Genomic DNA, 11,651 nt, shown 5'->3' on the forward strand with positions numbered 1-11,651 from the left:
GTGTTTTTACAGCAGTGTGTGTTACGCATGTTCCAGCAGGAACACACTTATGTTCGATAGAAAGTCGATGAGTATCTGTGCTGCGGCCACAAACTGAATCTTTTACCATCTGCAGCTCAACCCTGTAGTCAAGAAAATACAAAAATCGTCACAATTTACAGAATCAAAGTCCTGAAATCGGTACACAGGTGGATTAAATGTGAGGCACAAATCAAACTGAACAAGATGGTCGACTAAAGATTTAAATATATGATTAGAGGCTGAAATAATTAATAAGCATTTGAGTTTCTCAGTGCATGTTCTATTGATGACACCATCCTCTTAAAACTGGCCACTCGCCGCTCCCGATGACATTTTTTCTCTGGCAAAAACATAACCATTAATATTACTTCTTAATGAGGTTCCTCTGGAGCTCACAAAAGAGCCCTCATTTATTCTAATTTACTGTGTTCTTACCGACAACAACTCAAAGCCTGTGGTAAATTAAAATATATAGGAATTATAATGTACTTAGTTTTTCATGTGTGTTGATGATATGTGAGTTTTTGTTTATTTTTTATCAGGTATTTTTTTTTAATCTCAAACATATTTGAATGATTGACTTCATTGAAACAAATATCTGTTGAGTTGTAGTAATGTTAGTAGTAGTAGCAGTAGTACTTGTAATGGTGGTAAGGACCACATTGGAAATAAGTCTTTTGACTTTTTGTGTTATCCTTGAAATTCCATGATAAATATATTAGGCGTATGTTTTAACACGTTATTTTGTTGTATGTTTATATGGAATTTCTAAATCAATCAATCAAACATATAACAGGTGGTATTTTGTTGGATCTTAACCTCCCTCCTGTAGGGGGCGACTTCATGACGTCAAAACGACATGAACTGAGATTTGCGCACGCGCACAGAATGTAAACAATGCAGCGGCGCTGTGTGAAGTGCGTATTTATGGAAGATTGTATGATGTTTTAACTGCGATTTGTTGAGCAAAGCTCTTCGGTCCGGCAGTTATATGTTGCTGTGTTTGTGGTGACGTCAAACGTCGAAATGAAAGACGTGAATAAAATTTTGAGCCATTTTTCTCAGGAGGCTCACGGTGAGTGAGAAGTGCAATGCTAATGCTAGCCACACAACCTGTTGCTTCGTAATAAATTTATGTTACTGATACAAACAAAGCTGGTTTATTGCTTAGGTAAGTTCCTTTGGCTTCTCCTCCCCCTTTTTTTTTTTTTTTTTTGCTCGGGGTCGCCACAGTAAACTTTGTTTCTGTTAGTATGTGCTATGCGAAAACTAAAGAGTGTCTTAACCCCATAATAATAAGGATGATGCTGTTTTCACCGTACGGTGATAATATCCTGGCAGGCTATTTTCACCGTATGTTATCTCAGTATTATTAATTCAGACTACTTTCACAGTACAGTGATTTACAAGCCCACAATTTCATTTGTACTTGGTTCGCCATTCCTCTACAGTCTATAATATTACTACAGTCTAGAATATTACTCTGATCAACAAAATCTCTCAACTAGGGCTGAAACGAGTCATCGAGTAATTCGAATAATTCGATTACAAAAAATGTTCGAGACAAATTCTTAGCCTCGAGGCTTAGTTTAAAGCAGTAGTACATACGCCAGGCCTGTATGTGGCGCTGTAACGCTCCTACAAAAAACAGAAGAAGACCACAGCGCTAATCAATGTAGCAGGCGATGCTACACGTTTGCAAAGCCACACGCTGAGTAAAATAAAGCCTTTTAAGAGAAAGGGTCCAAGCGGATCGTCTCAAGTATCACCGTACGGTGAAAATAGCTTACGAGACTATTTCCACCGTACGGTGAAAATAGTCACTCCGTAATAATAATGTACATGTACTAGCGCTTTCCATAAATCAAAGCAGTGAACAACATGAACATCAAAACTGAGTGTAAAAGACAGAAATATTGTGGTGTTATGTTTCAACTTTGTTGTGACTTTGTTTTTACTTATTTGTCATATTTTATTTTCTTGAACGTGTGTGTGCGCGCGTGCGTGGATTGGGGGGTGTAAATCTGTTGTGAAGAAAGTATTGCTATAGGAAAAATGTGTTATAATGTATTATAAAAATGAGGTAGGGTAGTATAAGTTTTTACTTCTGCCTACTCCTTTTCAAACATACCAATGTGAAAATGTAAATATAGTCAACATTGCTAATGACAGAACATGTTTGAAATGAATTAATAAATAAATTAAAACTACAACAGTGCACATAAAATAAACTGATTAAAAAAAATATCATTAAAAGCCAACAGATAAAAATCATAAAAAACAGAAAGGTAATAAAGACCAACCTCTCAACCACCCTGACAACTACACATCCTCAGTAACCATAAGCAGTAAAAAATAAATATGTCTTGAGTTTGGAATTAAAGGTATTCAAGGAACGAGACCAGTTTAATTTCAGCTGGTAGGCTGTTTCACAAAGGAGCATGATACTCAAATGCTCCACTACCTGCTCTCTTCTTGTTTACCCTGGAAACGCACAACAGACCACCCTCCGGGATTGCAGTCTATGTGCAGGTGTCACAGACCGAATGACCCCCCCCCCCCTAAAAATTGGTCTCCCCTGCCTTCACTGCACACGCATCATTTGGGCCCACAGTAGCATGTCTGAGACAGACTCTCTAGTTCACCCAAAGTGATCAAATGGAATAATGGGATTACTAACCATCAGATGACAAGGTATAACCTCTTAAATCATTCTAAAGTCAGTTTTAAGCAGAAATGAGGCCATTTTAAGCAGAAACGAGGCAATAATAAGTGAGTCACTATTGACGCTTTGAAATGACAGAGGCGCAGTGAACCCAGCACCAGCAGCTCATCTGGCTGTGGCGCTGTGTGTGTCGCTTCCTCCTTCTTTTATTATGAAATAATGCTGAATTTATGTGGAAGTGATTGTTGTACAAAAGCTTCAGATATCTCTCCCTGAGATAGATGATGACTGGAGTGCAGTTTTAAGCAGAAACGAGGTGATAATCAGTGAACTGCGGCTGATGCACAGAAATGATGCATGCGCAGTAAAGGCAGGGCAGACCGATTTTTAGGGGGGACTGTTCGGTCGGTGACACCTGTATATTTGGCTGCACCAGCTCAGCCAGGTAAGACAGCACACAACCATTTAGCATCCAACAAAGTTTTTGCAAAGTTTTAAGTGTTTTAGCCCCCTCATTAAATTGAACTAAATTTGATCTAACCGTCACCTTAAGCGCTGTCCACTTGAAGATGGGGCTAATACACTGGGGACGAAACTGCTGCATACCATTGATCCACATTGTAGAAAATGGACCTAATATATATCAAGAGCTGGCTTCTATCGAGAACAGCTTACCCAAAGATACTCCTACAATGACTACTACTAATGCGATAACTAGTGTTAAAAGTACTGCCTCCTGTATAGTACTACTTGTGCATGCATTAGTAGTGCATGCATTAGTAGTACAACCTATGCAGTTTTAATATTTCTTCTACTCCTAACAGTAAAACCATTGTTACTAAAACTTCTGAAGTACTAGAGGTACAGTTATTATGACTGTTACTACTGATCTTTCTTTCGTGTGTTACTGTGATGAATGATATTACTGCTATTATAATACCTGGACCTACTATTTATGCTGGTCATACTGTTTTGTGTTCTCGAAGATATCCTGCTCTTCCTACTTTCTGGTACAGTTTTTACTCTATGGCTGACAGCAGAATGAGCAGCGGGATTACATTGTTATTAATCTTTCAGAATTGTATTTGAACCTATCTTTACCCTACCTGGAGGAGTCTCCTCACCCACTGCAATTCTACCGTGACTGGATTGGTCCAAACAAGCCCTGCATCATCCGCAATGCCTTCAACCATTGGCCGGCTCTGTCCAGGTGGACGCCAGCATACCTGAGGTAGACAAACAATCAGAGTTGTTTGCCTTTTTACTATCTGTCATTGGCGTGTGGTAACACCCACGTTATCTGACATAATGGCAGTATTTCTTAATGCTGTGTGCAAATAATATGTAGAAACTTTATACAAGTGTAAATTAGAAAGGAACTCATTATAGTCTGTACATCATCAAAAGCCCAAGCATTTACTTTTGCGGTGGGGGTGTTTTGACTTTAATGGGATGTTTGACAGTATTAGCTCAAACCTTTTACAGAACTTTAAGATAATCTGTTATGTGAGTATATTCTATGTTGGTTTAAAAAAAATTCTGGCTCTGCCTTAGGCAGCACAGTGGATTAGCACTGTTGCCTGTCAGAACTTTGCATGTTCTCCCTGTGTTTGTGTGGTTTCCCTTCAGGTGCTCCAGTCTTTCTGTTGACATGATCACAGTCAAATGTTTCATGTTTGCTTCTTTCAGAGAAAAGATGGGGTCAAAGGTCATCAGTGTAGCAGTGACCCCCAATGGCTATGCTGATGCTGTGAATGGGGATCGGTTTGTGATGCCGGAGGAGCGTCAGATGAGCTTTTCTTCAGTGCTGGATGTGATTGAGGGGAAGGTACAATGCTCAAACATCAGAGGAGATATAATTTATGAAGCAAATCTTTATAATGAGGCAGGAAATAACATAAGTCATAAGCACCCTAGTATTTATTTCTCTGTAAGTACTCCAATGTACAGAAATGAAAACCACAAATTACTGCAAAAATGGCAAATGAAATTTTAACAACACAGGTTCTGCAGTCACGGCCACAAAAGCTGATAACTCCTACTTGCACAGTCACTCAGATTTTGAGGACTACAGTGCATCCAGAAAGTATTCACAGCACTTCACTTTTGCCACATTTTGTTATGTTATAGCCTTATTCCAAAATTGATGAAATTGATGTTTCCCTCAAAATTCTACACACACAATACCCCATAATGACAATGTGAAAAAGTTTTTTTTTGAAATTTTAGCAAATGTATTAAAAATAAAAAAAACTAAGGATTCACGTGTACACAAGTATTCACAACATTTGCCATGAAACTCATAATTGAGTTCAGGTACATCCTGTTCCCACTAATCATCCTTGAGATGTTTCTACAGCTTAGTTGGAGTCCACCTGGGATAAAATGCACAGTTCATGCTTCTGGAATGAAGTTGTCACAAGAGGTCAGTGAGACAGCTGGGCAAAACCTGCTCTGTGTGTGTATTGTCAGAAGATAACTGTCTCCCTCAGTACACTGGTCCATTGTTATCCATCACCTGACATGGACAAATGAAAAATCACTGTCTAACATGTAAATATGTCATAAGGTTCACCACACCCACTCACAATGTTTGCACACAAAGATGTCTATTATACTGCATCTTTGCGCTAATGCTGGTCATCAGTCACAGGATTCTGACGTGTTCTTTTCGTGTACTTAAAAAATGTTGCACTAAGAACAGATTTGAACTGTGATGCTCAGGTTGCACAGATTAACCCTCATCAGTACACGTTGTCGTAATTGGAGTCCACCTGGGGTAAATTCAGTTGATTGGACATGCTTTGGAAAGGCACACACCTGTCTACATATAAGGTCCCAAACTTGACAGTGCATGTCGGAGCACAAACCAAGCATGAAGGCAAAGGAATTGTCTGTAGGCCTCCGAGACAGGATTGTCTCGAGGCATAAATCTGGGGAAGAATACAGAAAAATTTCTGCTGTTTGTCCATCCCAATGAGCACAGTGGCCTCCATCATCTGTACATGGAAGAAGTTCAGATCCACCAGGACTCTTCCTAGAGCTGGCCGCCTGTCTAAACTGGGCGGTTGGGGGAGAAGGGCCTTAGTCAGGGATGTGACCAAGAAACCGATATTCACTTTGTTAGAGCACCAGCATTCCTCTGTGGAGAGAGGAGAACCTTCCAGAAGGACAACTATCTCTGCAGCAATCCACCAATCAGGCCTGTATGGTAGAGTATTGACAAAAGGGTGTGAATACTTACATACATGTGAATCCTTAGTTTTTTTTTTTTATTAAATTTGCAAAGATTTCAAAAAAGCTTTATTGATGTTGTCATTATGGGGTGTTGTGAGTAGAATATTGAGGGGAAAATTAATTTAGTCCATTTTGGAATAAGGCTGTAACATAAAATGTGGAAAAAGTGAAGTGCTGTGAATATTTTCTAGATGCACTGTACTCCAAACAGATTTACCACACAGTAAATGATGCAAATGAAGTGCAGGCTATATTCAGTGACTTGGAAATGTTCATGTAACTGTCCCTTGACTTCTCAAGAAATAAACCTTGGCTGTAAAAGTGATTTGTAGTAACAGCAACGGTTATTTTTGGCCTCTGAAAATGGAGGGCGTGTGTGTTTAAAATGTCTTGATTCCTTTATGGGTAAAGTGACTTTTTTGTTTGTTTGACCCCGTGAATTAAAGCTGAAAGGCGACACTACAAACACATCTTTAGTGCTTCATTTCAACTCCGCTGTCATGGAATTGAGACAAAATATCAAATAATTATGGACTTGACTTTAGGTAATTAGATGAAGGCTACATCATCATATCACTTTCTTAAAACGTTTACATTTATTAATTTTGATATTTTCAGAGTGCTTTTAATGTCAAATGTAATATTTTTATCTGAAGAAAACAATTTCTTATTGAAACAGTATGAAAGGTCTAACAAAACAAAATTTAAGTATTGAAATGTTTGCCCAGTTTAGTCTGAATGAGGTGTCTGGCTTCAGTATGATAGGGTTGCAGAGGACTGGAACTAAACATGATTTCCATCATGAAACAGTCCAGAAATGTCCTGAGCTGTGACTGTGGCAGGTGGAGAAGCGTGGAGTGTTTTACATTCAGAAGCAGTGCTCCAACCTGCTGGACAACCTGCCAGAGCTGATGGATGATGTGGAGCCACATGTGGCCTGGATGAGTGCTGCACTTGGTGAGTTCTTCTTTGAACGTGCTCACACTGGACTCAGGCAAAAACCAACCTGAGACACACACACACACACACATTTCTTTTGTTACCTGAACATGAAGTTATCTGCTGAGAAGTTTGACTCTCTGTTGTTCATAAAGGGATTTCTATCTGTAGCATAAGTCTGGGAATAAAGTGAAACCACTGGCTGCCATGAAGGACGGAAACCACTACTAAGAGGATTTGAGAAACAACCTGTGCAAACCTCAAAGTATTGATTTGATCTATAAACTTAAAACAACAAAACGATGCTCCTTCACCTGTGGAAGTCTGAAGTTACCTGGGTTATTTTCAATAGTGCAAAGGTAATGGATGCTCCCCCAGCGAAGCATCAGCCAAATCATCTTCATCCAAAGCTGTGCTGATACCAGGTTGTGCAAATGTCTTTTAGCTCAGCAACTCTCTGGCACCATATCCCGGGGGGGGGGGGGTTGTTGTGTGCTTGCATTGTTTTCCCCAATAGTGTCCAAGTCAACACAACAAGACCAGCCCTCTGCCTCTCCATCAGTCCTAATCAGTCCCAGACTTCAGAGCTGGTTAGTTACTCCTCTCATATCCTCAGCCTTTGAAAAACAGCCTGCATTTCACTCCCTTGTTTGTGTTCCACATCTGCTGAATCAAGCACACTGGACTCTGAACAACAGTTCCAGCTCTGAGGTAGTGCTTCTTCATTTCCAGACTTTGTAGTTTGCAGCCGAATCTTAAGAATGTATCCACTCAGGTCCTCACGTACGTGGACAGTGACACAATTGTTGTAATTTTGCCTCAAATAAAACAATCTTAAAAAGATTTAAAAAATTTTAGCTAGTTTGTCAGAAGTCACATTGGAGAAGCAAACACAGATTTGATTTTTCTTTTTGGAAAATGTTGTTCTGCTCCACTGTGAAGCTTTTATGCAATAGCCAAAAGTTGCACAATACTCAGTTTCTCCAGTCACAGAAACAAGCCTATGTAGCTCCTTCAGAGCTGTCGTGTGTCTTGGCAGCTTCCCTCACTTGTTTCAATCTGCCTTCTCCAGAGAGATTAATCAGAGTGTGTCACACTGTTTGTACTGATGCAAGTCAAGCCCAAGACACTTTCAGTAACTTGGAAATGTTCATACATCCATCAATTTGTTTCAAGAAAACTGGCTAGAAAAGTGATAAATTGGATTCACAATAATCTATTATATTTAGTTTGTACAGTTACTTATTGTCTCTGAAAATGGTTAATGTGATATTGTTCAACCCCTTGAATACAGACAAGTTGCCCATAAGATCAGGGACACGACTGTAAGTTGATTTTTGTCAGTTAGACCATCTTATTTTCACCATAAGTTAACTGCTCAAAATGAACAGTCAAGGCCTTGTTGCATATTTGAGTTGCTTTTGTCGCCATCTAGTGAGCCACATTTTCATTTCAGGGCTTCTGTTACATTTCTTGCTTGAAACAGAAAATTCAGTAAAAAACAGCAACAAAAAAAAGGCATTTATAAATGTCAGAAATGCATGTTTTTTTGTCAAGCAGATCTTTGACCCCCCCCCGTATTAATATATATGTTTTACAGTTCTCAAGTTTTAGGACACGGAAGGTTTAGCCATATGGACAGATGGCTGGATGGACAAGAATTTATCTTGACAAGCACAATTTACAGTTGTGAAAAAGCTAAATGTCTACACTACAAGCACACCTGGATTCTTTCATTTCAACGCCACGTTGTGGTGTACAGGGGCAATGTCCAAATACTTACAGAGCCAGCTAACTGCCCTGGTGTTTGTAGTCCTTCACGTCTCACCCTCTGACTGTAAGTGCCTTCATCATTGCACAAATATGCCAAAGGACCTTTATTCGGTGTACTAGCAGCTTGTGTACGTGACTGTCACTGTGTTTTATGTGGACATCAGAATAACAAAAGGTAACATTAACGAAAATATTATATTTTGTTTTTGTTTTCTTCTAGGTTTGATGCCAGATGCAGTAAATTTCTGGATGGGAGAGTCGAGTGCCGTCACCTCCAGTAAGAACTGTACAGAATACAACAGTTAGCGTTTGACAAGTGTTTAATACTGTGAGTGTATTATGTGTGCCTTTTGTGCTGCAGTGCACAAAGATCACTATGAGAATCTGTACTGCGTTATTTCTGGAGAGAAGACATTCATTCTGTTACCGCCCACAGACCGACCCTTCATCCCATACGGTAACCATAGCAACCCCTCATCAGCCTTCAGTCAACCTTAGAAGACATTAACATGTTAACATACATGCTCTGCGGGGAACCACAGCTGAGTTAGCACAGTGGGTTGTTCGGTTCAATCCCTGATCAGTAGTGTCCTCGAGAGAGACTCAAACCTGAAACTGCTCAACTTTGGAACACACTGACCTCCTTTGATCCTTGTGGGATTAAGTGTTTATTAGAAGTCATAACCTTCTGTCCATTAGTTTACCTGCAACAACAAATGGACGTGAAGGTATGTGATCTGCAACCTCACCACTAGATGGCACTAAAGCCTACTGTAGATTTAACCAAATCAGACATTTGGCCCTGGTTTGTGTTCTACACCTCTGCAGTGATGTAAATGAGAACTTTTGTTTCCTGTTAGGTCTCTATCAGCCGGCTGTCTACAAACAGCAGGACAACAGCGACTTTGAGATCATTGATCAGAGGGACTCTGAGAAGGTGTGTTCACGCTCAGCGTCCAGTTAAGCTAGAACTCTTCGTTCTAACACCTTCTGGCTCCCCAGGTACCATGGATCCCTTTGGACCCTCTCAAACCAGACTTTGAGCGGTATCCGTTGTACCGGAAAGCCCGGCCACTGCGATGCACTGTGAAAGCTGGAGAGATGCTGTACCTGCCGTCACTCTGGTTCCATCATGTCCAGCAGTCCCACGGTTGCATTGCAGGTACCTGTTTTTATTTTCTTTTAATTCTACTTCAGACGTCACACTTTAGTGTGAATTGTTCATTTTCATATAAATTTTTTAAAATGCATACTGCATAAAAAAAAAAATCTGCATGTGGCAGATGTGAAAATCTTCAAATGTAACCAATTAGTTTGAGACTAATAAGCCCACATGCAGTGAAACAAATAAGTTTTTTCTATTTTTTTTAAAAGCAACTATAGCTGTTGAGTAATCTGGGACAAATCCAAAACTTGCAGCATTTAGGGTGTTTGAAACCCACAGGTTTCCATGGCGTTATGTTCCAACAGCAGTTTCTTCTTCTGCAGTGAATTTCTGGTACGACATGGAGTATGACATCAAGTATAACTACTTCCAGCTGCTGGAGGCGCTGTCCGGATTTGCAGAAGCCACGTGACATCACAAGAACTGTTGCATCAACGCACCAGTGAATGTTTAATTACAAGGTTGCTTAAAGCCAGTCAGGCTCCAGTCTGACGTCACTCAAAATTCATGGAACAGATCTTGCATCAAAGTGACAGGAGGGTGAAGCTGATGCAGATATGCTCTTCTGAGATCTCTTCAGTGGGTTCAGATTTTTTTTTTGGGGGGGGGGGGGGGGGGGGGGGGAGAATAAATAAATGTGCCATTAACAGGCAGCACATGATGCATTTAGGGAACCCCATGTATTTCTACTCTGCTTAGTATCACCATTCACTAAATCAGCCAAGTGAATTCTCTGCAACCAAAGTACTTCTCATACCATGTTGACATATCGGTGGCAGATGGTAAAGTGGATGTTTCAGTTTTCAAAGAGGATGATGGAAACTTCCAACGGTGGCTGAGAGTATACTTTTCGAGTCCACTTGACCCTGTTCCTCCTCGACTGTTCAAAGAAGTCTGGACAACTATTGGCCCTAATGTCCTTGACATTATAAATAGCAGTCTGCTGTCGTTCCTCTGTTTTGTAAGGAGGCAGTTATTGAGCCCCTTCTGAAAAAACCTAGCCTTGATTCTGCAAATGTCTGCAATTTTAGGCCAATTTCTAAACTGCCTTTTTTCTCTAAAATTTTAGATAAATGTGTTCTTATGCAGCTGCAGTTTTTCTTAGAGGCACATGGCATTTTTGATATTTTTCAGTCAGGTTATAAAGCCCTTCATAGTACAGAGTCGGCACTTTTAAAGGTTTTTAATGATTTGTTTTTAGTGACTGATTCTGGTGATTCTGCCATTTTAGTCCTTTTAGACTTGTCAGCTGCGTTTGACACAGTTGACCATACAACTCTTAAATCGCTTAGAAAACTGTGTGGGGGTTAGGGGGACTGCCCTGGAGTGGTTCAGGTCTTATCTCAGTGGGAGGAGCTGCTCTGTCAAATTGGGGGATTTCACCTCTTCCTCTGCGTCTCTAAATTATGGAGTACCGCAGGGGTCAATTCTAGCGCCTGTTCTTTTTGCCCTCTACCTCCTCCCACTGAGTCAAATCTTTAAAAATCATGGCTTACAATATCATTTTTATGCAGATGACTGCCAGATTTACCTGCCACTCAAAACTTGCTTCTGCCCCTTTGGCATCTCTTTTGAATTGTTTGAGTGACGTCAAGGCTTGGTTGGCCAACAACTTAAGTCTAAATGAGGATAAAACAGAGGTCATTTTATTTGGAAAGATTGACCTCCTCTTGGACCTGGGCCCTCTTAAACAGTACGTGAAACAGTCTGTCACCAACCTTGGCGTCATTATTGACAAAGATTTTAAATTTGACAAGCAGGTAAACGCCGTTGTCAAATCTGGATTTTATCATTTGCGTCTTTTATCCAACGTTAAATCTTTTTTATCTTTCAATGCCTTTGAACAAGTCG

At 40.1% G+C, this 11,651-nt stretch overlaps 1 protein-coding gene across 1 annotated transcript; it reads left to right on the forward strand.

Annotated features, from left to right (window-relative positions):
- The first annotated feature begins 917 nt into the window (after positions 1–917).
- jmjd7 (jumonji domain containing 7) lies at positions 918–10,292 on the forward strand. The gene is made up of 9 exons (XM_034159584.1): positions 918–1,096; positions 3,764–3,917; positions 4,376–4,514; positions 6,766–6,880; positions 8,856–8,912; positions 8,997–9,092; positions 9,496–9,572; positions 9,638–9,797; positions 10,124–10,292. Exons 1-9 carry the CDS (start codon positions 1,048–1,050, stop codon positions 10,210–10,212), a joined length of 936 nt encoding a protein of 311 aa, XP_034015475.1. The 5' UTR covers positions 918–1,047; the 3' UTR covers positions 10,213–10,292.
- The last annotated feature ends 1,359 nt before the right edge of the window (positions 10,293–11,651 follow it).

The sequence above is a fragment of the Thalassophryne amazonica genome, chromosome 19 (genome assembly GCF_902500255.1).
Source record: "Thalassophryne amazonica chromosome 19, fThaAma1.1, whole genome shotgun sequence".
NCBI classification, from domain to species: domain Eukaryota; kingdom Metazoa; phylum Chordata; class Actinopteri; order Batrachoidiformes; family Batrachoididae; genus Thalassophryne; species Thalassophryne amazonica.

What these genes read in the sequence shown, in the direction of transcription:
- jmjd7 (XM_034159584.1), top strand. Translation starts at nt 1,048, where the DNA reads ATGAAAGACGTGAATAAAATTTTGAGCCATTTTTCTCAGGAGGCTCAC. An exon ending in TGGACGCCAGCATACCTGAG is followed by an intron (nt 3,918 to 4,375) that starts GTAGACAAACAA and finishes TGCTTCTTTCAG; the next exon opens with AGAAAAGATGGGGTCAAAGG. An exon ending in TGGATGTGATTGAGGGGAAG is followed by an intron (nt 4,515 to 6,765) that starts GTACAATGCTCA and finishes TGACTGTGGCAG; the next exon opens with GTGGAGAAGCGTGGAGTGTT.